The sequence below is a fragment of the Tenrec ecaudatus genome, chromosome 2, assembly GCF_050624435.1.
Source record: "Tenrec ecaudatus isolate mTenEca1 chromosome 2, mTenEca1.hap1, whole genome shotgun sequence".
In the NCBI taxonomy this organism is placed as follows: Eukaryota; Metazoa; Chordata; class Mammalia; order Afrosoricida; family Tenrecidae; genus Tenrec; species Tenrec ecaudatus.
Window position 1 is genome coordinate 132,503,592 of NC_134531.1, and position 14,601 is coordinate 132,518,192.

At 43.2% G+C, this 14,601-nt stretch overlaps 1 protein-coding gene across 1 annotated transcript in view; it reads left to right on the forward strand.

Moving 5' to 3' along the window:
- The window catches only part of CCDC192 (coiled-coil domain containing 192), a 214,587-nt gene that overhangs the window by 135,124 nt on the left and 64,862 nt on the right, over positions 1–14,601 (forward strand). Inside the window, exon 5 of the mRNA XM_075542678.1 lies at positions 8,088–8,220. Coding sequence (XP_075398793.1) covers positions 8,088–8,220 — 133 coding nt within the window. The remainder of the gene's footprint in view (positions 1–8,087; positions 8,221–14,601) is intronic.

Consider the following 14,601-nt stretch of genomic DNA (forward strand, 5'->3'; position numbering starts at 1 on the left):
ATTAGGGGGATTAACAGGTCAGGATCCATAAAAAGTAAGGATACAGTCATTGGTCTATAGCAATACCTCTCCTCTGCCAGTAGCTAAGTCTCTCTCTAGTACTTAGCCTCTCACCTTAATACTCTCCATTAGTATAGCAGAAAACTCCCTCTAATATAGGACTATAGCCACAGGCATAGAGTTCAGAAGTATAATATATCCCATAAGGAATTATGGCAAGAAGGGCCATATTAATTTACAAAATCTCACATCAGAATCCCTTTAGGTATAAAGTTATCTTCTTTATCTTATGTTAATTTGTAACTTCTCTTAAAGAAACATTTACACAGGCATTTGGGAAACCAGGGCATCTACTGGCTCACTCTACCGCTAATAAGTGTATGTGCCACAGAAAGAAAGAACTGAGACTTGGCTTCAACCCTTCCCCTGTAGTGAGTCAAGTTGTTTGTTTAATTACGGGGATTTTGTTTCCTCTTTATTAGGAATCCCAAACCCTCTGGGTGTGGGAATCAGAATTAGAGAATAGTGCATGTCATAAGTCAAGTTGTATCCAGAAGCTATAATTACTTTTATTAGTGTCCTCATTAGTGGTAGACTATTAGGAAACTTCCTTTGCCTTTAGTATTTAAAACCAACCCGCTGGTAGTGAGCCTTTCCTCAGTAACCCTCTAGAGATAATGCCCTTCTTTTTACTGCATTGGACACATCCGAGTGAACTAGAGGAGCCCTAGTAATGTAGTGGTTATGCTTGAGCTGCTAACTGCAAGGTCAGCAGTTCAAAACTACTTTGGGAGAAAGATGAGGTGTTCTACTCCTGTAAATAGTTGCTGTTTATGTTGTTGTGTTGTTAGGTGCCATGGAATCTGTTCCACCCATAGTGACTGTGGTAGTTACATAATCTGGTGTCAATTTGAGAGGATTACGAGTGAAGGGGTGGAGCCTGGGCTGTCAATCAAGATATAACCAATGAGGCCTCTGTGTGGGCCTGGCCTTCTCCTGAGGATTCTGGGAACTCCTGAGGGCAAGAGACACTTCTCTCACCCTGCTCAGTCCTTGGGATACATTGCAACTGACAAGACCCATGGAACTACGCTAGTGCCCTGAGCTGGAGAAGTCAAATGGACCTACCATCATGGAACCAAACCTCTGAAGCTGGCGAAGCCACTTAGAGACCCCTACCAGTGCTGAGATGCTTACACCACCACCACTGGATCCAAAGTCTTTCTACCCATTGGTCAGTGATCATCCTGCATTCAGCATCATTGCATGTGTTTCGTGAGTCTGAAAAGGACTTTGTAGATTGGTATCAGACATACGGGCTAATATCAGACCTATGGGCTTGGACTGGACTGGGTTGGGATGCTTTCTTAATGTACAATTACCCTTTATATAAAATCTGTCTTATACACATCTGAATTTCTATGAATTTTTTTCTCTATGCTACCCAATGCACAACAGAACAAAACAAGGTCCTGCACCATCCTTACAATTGTTTCTATTCCTGAACCCCTTGTTGTAGCCACTGTGTCGATCCATCTCATCTCAATCCACCACACTGTGTCAATCCATCTCTTTCTCCTTTTCACTACCCCTCCACTTCACACAAGCATAATGTCCTTCTCCAGGGACTCGTCTCCCCTGATAACATGCCCAAAGTAAGATCACGTCTCACCATCCTTTTCTTTAAGGAGCACTCTGGCTATACTTTCCAGACAGATTGGTTTGTCCTCTTAGCAGTCCATGGTCATTTCAATATTCTTCTCCAGCACCACAATCCAAACGCTTCGTGTAAAGAGTTACAGTCTCAGAAAACCTTACACGGGGAGTTCTACTCTGCCCTATAGGGTCACTATGAGTCAGAATTGATTTGAGGACACCAGAGTGAGGTGCCCAAATGATATTTCAGAGGATCTTCAAGGAAGCTATGCCCTGGCAACTCCAAGAGAAAGATCACAACAGGGAACAAGAGGGGGACCTCAGAGTTCTCCTCACCTCACTTGATGAGGACAGCCAGATAATTTGGGGGAAGAAATTGGATCAAGGTTATTTGCATGTCTGTTTTTAGGACATTAAGTTATGTCTGCCCATACAGAGTGAAAAAGACATGAACACAACCATGCATTTAGAAAAAATAGAAAATAATAGTCTTACTTTTACTTAGGGGCATATTTTATCTTCTTAAAATGGGGCAAAGACATATTTAGAAAGACACATTAGTGTTCTTTTGAGACTTGAGGGCTTCTCTGGTGTTTTTGAAGGACTAACAACAACAACAAATAAGAGTGCGTGTCTATTACATTAATTTACCCAGTGCTGGCCAATACACGTCGAACCTGTTGCATGAATGCTTCCCTGATTATTTCTAGTGCCCATTGACTGGTATAATGAGAGCTCTTCAGCAGTGTGATAGGGATGGATGTTTCCTTTTCAAAACATTGCGCAGATACAGTATTTCCTCCCTCACCCCACACAGTAGGAGAAATAGGAAAAGAGGACCGGTGATAGGAATGTACCTCCAGGCTGTCATGTCTTTCTATACTCTTAGCCTTAATGATAGGAATGTACCTCCAGGCTGTCATGTCTTTCTATATTCTTAGCATTCACCATAATAGAGTTTGTAGTTACCAAGGAAACCATAGCAGACTCCATTATACCTAACTACAACATTTCAGTTGCCAGGCTGGTGAGTGCTAGAGAAGTAAAGAATTATAGTGTGGAAATCATTTGATGTCTATGACTAATAAAAAAACATGTTGGCAATTTGATTTTTTTTTTGAAATGGGCAAAGGGCTTGCTTAAAACTATGAATTAACAGCAAGCAGCTGTTCTCTCTGAAGAAAAATAAAGGGGAAATCCTTTAATCTCTAAATGAAAACCCCAACAGAGGTCCCAACAGAAACCTTAAGTAATAAATGTAGGTCCTTTATTCAATGTTTAATTTAAAATTGATCTCCCCTTCCATGTTCCCTTGTAGGTAAGTTATAAAGTTCATACATTTGTGTCATGCTAGTCCTGAACTCTAAGGACGCCACAAGCCATTCTGTCATCTTATTCCAACCCCTTACAAATTCCAGAATTATCCTTAAAGTAGCCCTCATAATCATACCAACCTCAAGAGACAGAGGGGTAGGGCTGGGGTGGTGGCGGGGTGAGAGGAGGTGGAGAGGAAAAATCCAGAGGTGCATAGACTTGGATGTATTCCAGGCTTACAATTTTCTCTCGGCCTGGGCCCCAGGAATTTCCATGGGCTTGGAGGAAGATCCTTATCCAGTCTCCACTTGTCCATCCCCAGAACAGGCAGGGCATGACCAGGTGCTATCTCATTTTGTTATTGTTGCAGCTCTTATCATTAAGGATGCTTTCTCATGTGGTACCCAAATCAACCTCCTCCTGTTTCCTCACTTTTCTCTTCATGGCATCTCTGAGACAATTTTTGACTTGGACTCAACTTCTCTGCTGAATTGTCCTTCAGAACTCCAGAGTCAACTGACATAGCTCCCCTCTACATTGCTACTGCTCTCTAAATGTCCCCTAACTTCTTTCTGATGATAAAACAAATTGGACAAATGAAATGACATGCTAGGAAAGAGATTATATAATAATCCTAAGAGAAGACAAAAAGTGGTCTAGAAATTTGAATGCGAAGCTGAATTTGGTGAAATTGAGGAACCCCTACTCTGTCTAGAGTTTCTACTGTATCATCTGTCAACAAGGATCTAGAACCTAGTAACACTGCAGGAGATCATGCTGCTCCTAGTAAAGACCCACTATACCCCCCAAAATTACAAACTTTGCCTGTTATGTGTTTACTTCCAATGCCTTCTTTGAAAAAAGAAAAGAAAGACATTTTAGAAGAAAACTTACCTTCATAAGAATAGTTTTAATATGATTTGGGAATCCGTATACCAAGTATTAATAATTAAGACGGGGGCATGTAAGAAAATGAAACCTTCAATTTCCCCCTACCTCCCACCCCCATTATTTTTTAATTCTTTGTATAAGACTTCTGTAATTCAGCATAAAAGTTTTGAGATTTAGTCATGCTTTTATATATATAATATATTTTATGTATATACATATTTTATATTTATATAAATTAATATATATCATTTTATTGGGGGCTTTTGCACCTCTTATAACAATCCATACATCACTTGTATCAAGCACATTTGTGCCTATGTTGCCATAATCATTTTAAAAACACTTTTTTCTGCTTTAGCCCTTTGTATCAGCTCCTCATTTTTCATTCTTCCCCTACCCTCCCACCCTTGTGAACCCTTGATAAATTTTAAATTATTATTATTTTCATATCTTACACTGTCCACTGTCCCCCTTTATCCATGTTTCTGCTGTTCGTCCCTCTGGAGGTGGGGGTGTTATATGTCAATCAGTGCTATCAATTCTCCTTTTCTCCCCTTCTCCCCCCACCTTCCCCCCACCCTCATGGTGTCACTACTCCCATTACTGTCCTGAGGGGTTTACCTGTCCTGGATCCCATGTGTCAAGAGCTCTTACCTGTACCAGTGTACATGCTCTAATCTAGCCTGATTTGTAAGGTAGAACTGGGGTCATGATAATGGGGGAGAGGAAGCATTAAAGAACTAGCGGAATGTGTTTTGTCTGTGCTATACTGCACCTTGGCTGACACTTCCCTTCCTTGTGACCCTACTGTGAGGGGATGTCCAATTGTCTACAGATGGTGCCCCCAGTATTTCATTATGAAATTTTCATTCTTACAGAAACGTTGAAATAATTACATAGTGAACATGAAACTCTCAACAACTCAGTTATATAATTAACATTTTTCTGTGTTAGATTTATCATATCTATTTCTTTATCCACTCATCTACTCATCTTATATCTTATGAATGTCAGTGTAAATCTCAACTCTCCCTCACTGGAACACTTAAGCTCAAATACTTCAGGATGCATACCATTCTCGGTTGGTTTTGCTTTGATACTTTTGTTCTCCTCTGCATCATTCTTGCTGTACTTTTCTTTATTCCTTCTACTTTCTATATTTGCAATTCTGCACTGCTCCTTTTCTTTCTATCCCCAAAGCCCTACATGACAAAGGAAGATGTGGAGCAGTCTTGACGTGGTGTCAGGAAAGGTCGGTGATGACCTCACAAGGCCTCGAAGTTATTATCACTGTCGATCTCTCCTTGTGAACAAGCTGAAGCTAACCAACTCAGAGAATCGAGCCAACATAATAATTTACTTTGAGAAATACAACCATCAACTAACAGATAGCTGCATATCTCAATCAGTTCAGGCTCTCCCTGAACAATTCTATGCTGAATGAATTCCTTGTACTCAAGTAGATTCCAACTCATGGCAATCTCAATTGTATCAGAATAGAACTGCTCTCCCTGGCTATAATCAGACTGTAGAAGATCACCAGGCCTTTATTCTGTGTGTCTTCTGGAAGAATTGTAACTTCCAACCTTTTTACTTAGTGGCTAAAAGCAAACCATTTGCATCATCCAGAGAGCCTTTGGATCTGCATGATGGATCAAGTCCTGAAAGTGTTTGGTGAATGTAGATGCAAAAGGAGGGAGTTATGTGAAAGGCACAGAACTGAGAAGTGAGTACTTGGGTTTTTTCAGACTTGTCCAGCCCAGTGCTTGACACCAAGGGGTGCTTCATAATTACTAGCACAATGCTGTAATGAATACCTGAAAGAAGAAGGCATATTTTCAGTGTAACAGAAACAACCAAGTGGGGGCATCCTTAAGCACTTGGCTGCTAACAGAAAAGTTGGTGGTTTCCTCAGGAGAAAGGTCTGGTGATATGCTCCTATAAAGATTTAAGCCTAGGAAATCTTATGGAACAGCTCTCCTATGTCCTGTAGGGTCACTGTATATCTTAATTGATGCAACACACACAACAGGAGAATTCCTAAGCCCCAGGGTAATGCAAATAGTTAAGTTGGAAGTTCAGGTCTACCCAGAGACTTTCTACTGAAGCCTTTCAGTAGAAAGACCTAGACATTTCCTTCTAAAAAATGAACTATTGAAAGCCCCATGGAGTACAGTTAGACTCCAACACACATGCAGTCAATATGAGTCAGGTCAACTTGACTGTAACTAGAAGTGTTCACACAGAGAAGCTCTGGTAGTGGAATGGATTACAAACCACAAAGTCAACAAGTTCAAACTCACCGGATGATCTCCAGGAGAAAATTGAAGCCTTCTGCTTCTGTAAAGATTTACAGCCTCGGAAACCCACAGGGTAGTTCAACGCTTTCTTATCGGGTCACTATGAGACAGAATCTAGCAATGAGACATGTTACACAGACAAGAAATTTTTCATTGTTCATTCTGGGCATCGCCTACCTGCATTGTGTGGGGTGAAGCCTGCCAAATGCTACCCCATCACAGCCCCTTTACATACATTCCAGGATGACCATTCTCTTTTGAGTGACCCCGTCTCTCTTTCAATGTTTACGCCAATTACTTGAGCTTTAAGAGTCCTAGAGCCCAGGTCATCTGCTTTTGGCTTAGAAAACAACCTGTCTTTACAATGGAAAACATGTGAGATAGATAGAAACATAGATAGATACACACACACACAATAACCACACATATAATGTGTGATCTGACACGCAAAAATAGTGCACGGGTGTGTGCAGCTGGTTAAAAAGTTTGATGTGCCCATTATGTGGTTGAATGTCAAGTCCCACCTTTGATAAGCTGATCAAACTGACTTCATGCTCAAACTATGAGGGCGGGTCGCTGCTGCTCTCCTTGGTCTCAGGACAAGCCTGATCTTCCCTGAGGAGGACTGACCCTTTCTTTCCCTGTGTCAGGAGCTATATCTGGTAATGACTGGGGGTTACTTACTCGGCAGACTTCCTAATGATCCACCCACAATGATTTGGCAAAGTGAGCTCTTCAGTGAAGGGGCAGCTGCACCAGAGCTACACAAGAAAGCAACTGGAGCACTTTCCTTGGAATCACAGATTCAGCCCCATTCTGACAAACCCAGTCCTCTTTGAAAGTCATGAAAGGGAGCTTTCTAGTCAGAACGTTTCAAGGTGAATACCTGGGTTATGAACCAACTTGCAAGAGTTGTTCTTTAAAGGGCTTAGAATCTCATCACTCAAGGCGTTTTATAGCAAGGTGCCCTGGTCCCCCATTGTTTGAAAACTATTCTTACATTTGACCACTTTTCCGAAATAGAGATGATAAACATCCCCAAATATCAGCATCTTGGGGTCATCTCTACAACAGTTTGTTTATTTGAATGAAATAAAAAACAAGTTTCTGACTATTTAATGTGAATCTGCTTAGAGACTGGGGTTTTCTGGGTGGCACAAAGGGCCATGATGGCATAATGGTTATGTGTTGGGCTTCAATCTGCAAGGTTAGTAGTTTGAAGCCACCAGCCACTCCATAGGAGAAAGTCAGGGCTTTCTACTCCCATAAAGAGTTACAATCTCAGAAACTCACAAGGATAGTTCTGACCTGTCCTGTAGGGTCACTATGGGCTAGCATTGACTCAATGACTGAATTTGATTTGTGTTTTGGGGTGGCACAAACAAGCTAAGCACTCTACTGCTGGCCAAAAAATTAGTTAGTGTGACCCCACCCAGCAGTGCCTTGGGAGGCAGTCTGCTCTGATAGGTCTGCGCGAGGGAGGGTTGCTATGAGTTGGCATTGGCTTGACAGCAAGGCCACCACCCCTTACCAATTGGGGAAAAAAACAAACAAAACAAGCGATCCTTGTAGGCACTGGCACTTCAGTGGGGAAAGGCCAGCTGGCAACTAGCGCTCCTCTCCTATTGCCTCTAATCCACCGGGTTCAGATCCGGGTAAAAGCCCTTGGAGGAGGGAGGAGACACCATGGTGTCCAGAGGGATTTCCTTGTTGGCAATTCCAGGGCTCCGGCCTGAGTGCAAATTTGCTCGGATTCACAAGCTTCGAACAGGACCTGGTCCTGATAAACAGGGATCATTTACTCTACATGGGGCTTCAAAGACCATGTTCATTCAGACACCAGCTCTCCCTGTTATTCCTTCAATATGCCTGTCTCTAGTGACGGAAACCCTTGTTTTGTTCTCTCTTTTTTTTCCTCTTTGAAAGAAATTAAAGCACAAAAAGAAAGTGAAAAAGCTACAGACTGATCTGGCAATGGCTAAGCAAGAGGCGGCCCTCACAGCCCTGGAGCTCCACGAGAAGATAAGGGCTCTTTGTGAAGGAAAGCCAGCCCCTAGAGGTCAGTATCACCATGGGACACGCTGACCCTCGGCCCTGAATGAGGCATACAGCTTTATTGGCAGCCAAGCAGAAAGTGGGGCCCAGGCCCTGGCTACATCCGGGCCCAGCAACCTTCGGGCCCGGCCTGGCCTGACCTCCACGGAGCAGGAATAGAAACAGCACAAACCGCTTGCTCCAGGCTGTCTTCACTTCCACCTTAAGGGCCAGGGTGTGAGCAAGTGTTTCACTCAGGGCAAGTCGTCTAAGCTGGAAAGCTGGATTGGAGTCGATCTGATAAGTTTGTTGCACAAACTGGGTGGCAGGGAGGGCAGCTGTGGGACGGGCCGGGCCTAAGAAGGAAGGCCCGGGGCCCTCAGGGACCAGCTCTCCCAGCTCCAGAGGGGCTCGGAGCTTGTTGAAAAATGCAGGCAGGAGGGCACAGGGTAGGGAAGACAGTGGGTTCTGAACCACAGGTGAATGGACTGGAACCCATCAGGAAAGCCTGGGTGATTCACGAGGACTTGAAACCACAGGGGAGGAAGTGGGTGGGGGACTGGGAACAAACTGAAGCCACCCATATTGTCGCCATTCGTGCTAATCTGAGTTACTACTGAATACTACTGGGCCGGCATTTTGCTAAGCACTGGGCAGGTATTCATTTTAATTCTCAGAATAACCCCGGAGGGGAGTACATGGATTACTTCACAAGGCTAAGCAGAGGCTTAGCAAAACCAAACCCATAGACATGGAGTCTATCCTGACCCTTAGCGACCCTGCAGGGCAGAGGCCAACTGTCCCTGGGTTTCCTGGGCTGGCACAGCTTTCTCCTACTGAGCGACTGGTTTGCAGCCGAACGCTTTAACCACTGCACCACCAGAGGCTTTCAGGACATTCACCACCTGCCCCAGGTCCGACCTCTGCAAGCAGCAATTGGAAAGCTGGCTCAGGCCACAGCGTACCCCACACTTGAGTGTCAGCTGCCGAAGGGCTGGATTCATAGGTTTGGGTCTCTGCGTAAGCACATACGTCGACGCCAGGGTGGCGAGTGGTGGCGAGTGGGCATCTCTGGGCAGCGCAAATTGTGCGCACAGATACACAGGGGCTCCGAAGTCCCACCAGCAGCAGCATCCTGACAGAAAAACGTGGCTACCTGCCTCCATAAAGATTATAGCCAAGAGTGGGGAGGATGTTTTCTTTTTTTTAAACATCCATATCTCGAAGTTTATTTTTGCACAACTGTGGCTTCCCAGGATGAATGTCTTCGGTTACTGGGTGCCATTCTGTGAAGCCCCCACCTGCCATTGTTTGTGGTCAGCTTCCTTTGTTATTCATAAGCAACTTTGGAAAAAGAGGAGCAGAGTGGAAACACGTGGAGGAGGAGGCAGGCGGTGGTGCGGTGGCTACAGATTGAGACCTCCCAGCATCCTGACTGCATTGGCCGAGTTTTGCATCGAGTTTAGTTTTAATGTTCCGTTTTGAATCACCTTTACCCTGAGTTCAAAGGGTAGGTGATACAGCCACCTTGAAATACACGCTACAGATCAGCGTCTCTTTCTTGCAGTGAAGCAGCATCAAATGCAGATGGTGAGTTTGCTTTCCCCAGTAGGACTCTTGGAGTAGAATCCATTACGGAATATTGCCCACCTCCAGGTTTCTATGTTCAACCACCATAGCAGCTGTTTCATTGGCTGGGCAATACAAAGCTATGACTGCAGGAACATCCCTCATTTGAGGGGAACTTTCAGTCAGTCCACTGGATTTTATATCAGTGACAACAAAAAAGATATCATTGCAAGCTAATTCTTATTACTTTCATTTTGACAAAAATAATAGTATATGGTGTCTAATGACAATGTCTTTTGATATAGTAAAATTAAATTACAGTTATGCTTATGGCTGGGGGTAGATGGAAAGAAGACATTAAATCCTGCCTTTTCTCCTTTGCCCATCTTTTCTCCCAGTTTCTCTTTTAGGGTGTGTGTTTTTTTAATAAAAGAGTGTGATGGGTTTTTTAATTAAAAAAAATACCAGTGTGGAAAAAAGTCCAGTTCGAGTATCTGTGAACTGATGTACATATAAATAAAGCATTTTAAGATCAAGTAGGAATCAAAAGAGTGGCTCCCTTCTGAGCTACATATTGTTTCTCTTATTTGGGGGAGAAACTGAGTCAGTGCATTGGCACAAAGCACAAAGGTCTTTAACCAAATACATGAGTGTCCCAACGCTCCCTTCTCATCCTGCGCAACCTCAACCTGAATTGAACCGCCCAGGGCGACATTAGTTCTCTGTCTGAAACCCTGGCCACCTTTCCCTATAGCTCACTCACTAGAAAACATGCTAAAAGATATTGATGATTTTGACGATGGCCACAACATAACCTCCGCAATCGCTGGTGCACCTCTGCCCAGCCCACAAACGCTAACACATTCCTGAATGCACAGCAACACCCCTACTTGAGTTATCTGTGTCCTTTAAAAAAAGTGTTTGTTTTCTGTACTTAGACAGATGACTGGGTCGTAACAGATTAAGAATGAAGAGGGATTGCTTGGTGTGTGCAAACAAACTAAGAAAGCACATGCCATTAGTCCGCTGGTTTCCGCCTCTCAGATACCATCAGGACACGCAGTCCGTCATCATGTCCACCTCTGTCTGCACTGAAGTTGCCTTCTCTCAAGCTGAGGGTTCCGAGAGACTGGAAACTGTGAACCATTCTTCATAAGATCTCTTCTCTTTAAAAAAAAAAAAAAGATCTCTTCTCTGGAAAGAAAAGAAAGCTTTCCCCTCCAGCTCCAGCTAGAAATCGCTGTCAGGCTTAGGTTGGGTCCCAATCCCTGGCCATAAACCAAGCCCTATGACTGATGGTGGAGAATTTGATTGACCATGTCTGGGTCATCTTCCCGGGGAATAAGTGTAAAGAAGCGGAGTGTCTGGCCTGGCAGATCCCACTAGAAACCCAAGAGTCAATTGCAAGAACACAATTCTATTCAGGGAAAGAATATTCCATTGATGGAAAGTAGGGAACAAAACCAGCATATGTGCAATGAACTCTCAGCTAGTGTCAGGTATACAATCGATGTAATGCTTGAAGAGACACCAGGCCCTGGGTGTTTGCACTTTCAAAGTAGATTTTCCTTGATGAGCAAAAGTTATTCATGACCCCCACCCCCAAAATAGACTTCCAGCAGTATAATTTGAGCCCCATAAAAGATGGAGAGCAACCGGTGCATCCCCTCTGAACATAGTGCAGAGATATGTGTAGTCCTGCTACCATACAGAGTATTGCAAAGGCGATTGTGACAGGTGTAGTTAGGTTAAAATGTGGTTAGATTAAAAAGTTATTTCAGTTTTTAATATTTTCTGCTTTCTTTTGGCTAAGGTTTTTCTATGTTTTGTCTAGTCATTATTGTTGGGGGTTTTGTTGTTGTTGGTTGCATGCTGTTTGTGTTCTGTATGATTTTCCGTGTATGAAATCCAGGAGAGGTCCTTCTATGGAGACAGAACTCTGTTGATAATTGTCTAGGTGCGTGGCAGGGGAGGAGGGCAGGGGATGGGGAGTTAGCAATAATGAGCGAGCGAAGAGAATGTTCTGAAATTGATTGCAGTAAGGATTGCACAAATCTTCTTAATCTAATTGAACAAGTAAATTGTTAAACTATGTGAAGTATATGCCAATAAAAAGTTGTTTTGTTTTTTGTTTTTAAAGGGGAAGTGTCAACCACTGGGGGAGGGCAAGGGGATTCTCCTTTGCATCAAACTATTCCATGATCGCTTACCCATATAACCGGCCTTGTTTTAACAGCTCAAATTGCAGGGAACAGAAGGCGAATATTAATTCTAAATGGCATGTGACCTAGAGTAACATAAAATCACTTCTATTTTGTAGTTACAGTCTAGCGCCCAGGGGTCGAATGAGACGGTTAAGGAAGCAGTTCTAATTTTCCCTCTATTTGCTTCAATAGTGTCCAAGTAAGCCTATATATTAGGTTTTCACTCAGCTGTTCTAATCAGATGGATGATCAGGTATATTAAGAGCACTGTTGAGCATATTTAAAATGATGCAGCAGTGAGCCATCAAAGGCGTGTCTGGGGGGCGTGGAGGGGGCGGTGTGTGTTGAAGTATTTTCGCTCATACACCTACAGTCCACTATGTCACTGGCTATGTACCTAAATTACCTCCAAGGAAATAAATTATTGAAGACGACGGAAAGTTAAGCTGAAAAGAAAAACACCTTTCTTATAAAGCTGGCACAGCAGGAAACTTACTTAGTGCAGGCGTGTTGTTTGTTGGTTTTACTTTGTGCAAATAATCACAGCCCAAGGCAAATTCCTTCCATCATTTCCAGTGCTTACGCATTTATTTACTAGCAGGGCTGGTGCCATACCTACTGGGGCCCTTCGAGCTGAAATCCTGCTTTGGGGAAACCTCAATATACAAGAATTTATGGTTAGATTGCAAAAGGATCTTTACTTCTTTGGGCTTTTAAGCTACTTGGCAAAAAATTGATTGTAGTGGGACGGTAAATGGGAGTCGACCCACACGTCTACATAGGTTTGGCAGAGGTATTTCTACGTTTGTATGTGCTGCAAACATATCCATGTTTACAGCAGAGCAGGCCCACGTCTTTACCATGATCATTGGGTTTGGAGGTTTGGGACAACAGGCTCAGGGCACTCAGTTTACAAACACGGTGTTGCACATCTGGCTATGATGTAGTTGGGGTCTTCAAAGCTTCTAAGTGGCCCTCTAACATACAACTAACTATTGGTCTTGCCCTGTCCAGAGCAAAGAAAACTCTAACTCACAGCCGTCGAGTTGATACTGACTCTGAGCAACACTACAGGAACAAGTAGAATTGTCTCTATGGGTTTCTGAGACAGGAATAAGTTACAGGAATAGAAAGGCTCATATTTCTCCTCCAGAGCAGCTGGTGGTTTCAAACTACTCACCTTGCAGTTAGCAGCCCAATGTATAACCCATTATATCAGCAGAGTTCAACGACACAGAAAAGCATGATTTCAAATGACTGATGGATCCAAGTGACCACAGCCTTCACTAGCCTGAGACCAGAAGAACTAGATGGTGCCTGGCTGTCACCACAGAATGCCGTGACTAGGATTCTAGTAGAATGTCCCAGGACAGAGTGGGAGAAAATGTACTTTGAGATAAGATAACGTTGATTTCCTGCATGGGACTGCATTCCCTCAGATTATAAGCTTGAAGAAATATAGGTGACAGTAAGACTTTGGGTATCTTCCGTCCAGAAAGTTTTTCCACCTTTCTTTTTTCTTGGCCTTTAGCAATGTTATCTTGCCAGGAAAATATAAAATGTCTCTTCTTCTTCTCCCCATCATTGTCCAACTGCATATTTAAGTTCTTCCACTGGGAAAAGTCTGGAAATCTATTGATTTTATAAATAACAATGAAAGCAAGAAGATCCATTCTGAAATTTTTGGTTGGGGTCCAGAATTTTTTGAGCTACAACTGCTGTGGGGATTCCAATGATGTCCAGGTCTCCTCCCTCCTTTGTTTGTAAGACTAATTTTGGAATTATAACATTATCAGGAAATGGCACTCCGCTCTTTCCTTCTTTGCATCTCTGAGGAATGGTAAAATAAGAACCCAAGGTCTTGTGGCCTCATCCAGAAAGCACCAAGTGCAAGGGCCAGTGCTAGCTAAATGTCAGGCAAGGCAGATGGGAGTTGGCACTTCATCAGCTTCATAGGTTTTCTACTTGACCCTGGAGTCTGCTGTGTGTGCTGCTTGAGAATGCTCTGAAATCGCCCAGCCTAGTGCCCAGAAGGAAGATGCTGCCTTTCAGGAAATGTGCAGAGCACTCCTTTGTCAAACATTGCCAGATGGACATTTATTTGTCAACTTAAGCTCAACTGGAGAAGTTGAAACTGAAAACAATTGGCAGGCAGTCATTAATACCGGTAGAACTGGCCCTAGCATAAACCCCTTTTAGCCAACATAGAAAAACGGAAGGGTTCTCTCCTGCACTTTCCAGAAACCTCAGTATTACTTTGTTTAGTGACTGGCCATTTCCTGACAGGAGAGTGAGGTTATACCAGTAAATTTAGGGGCAAGAAGGATTTGGGAGAGTGGGGGAGAGGGGGCTTGAGCTCATCAGATAAAATGTAGACAGAAGGCACCAAACCAAATCCTATTGTTATAGCAAGCTATTCTCTGCTAGGTAACTGGGTAGCATTTCCAGTTATTTCTGAATAGTAGGGTTGTGTTAGGAATACTCTTAGATATATTTTGGATATATGTTTCCACTTGTTGGTAAACTAAAAGAATATTTTATCCAAAGACTCACTGTCTTGGACCAGATTCCTCCACTAAGCTACTGGATTTCTCTCTCCCAAGAAAGCCACAAGTTTCTATTTGCCAAATGAC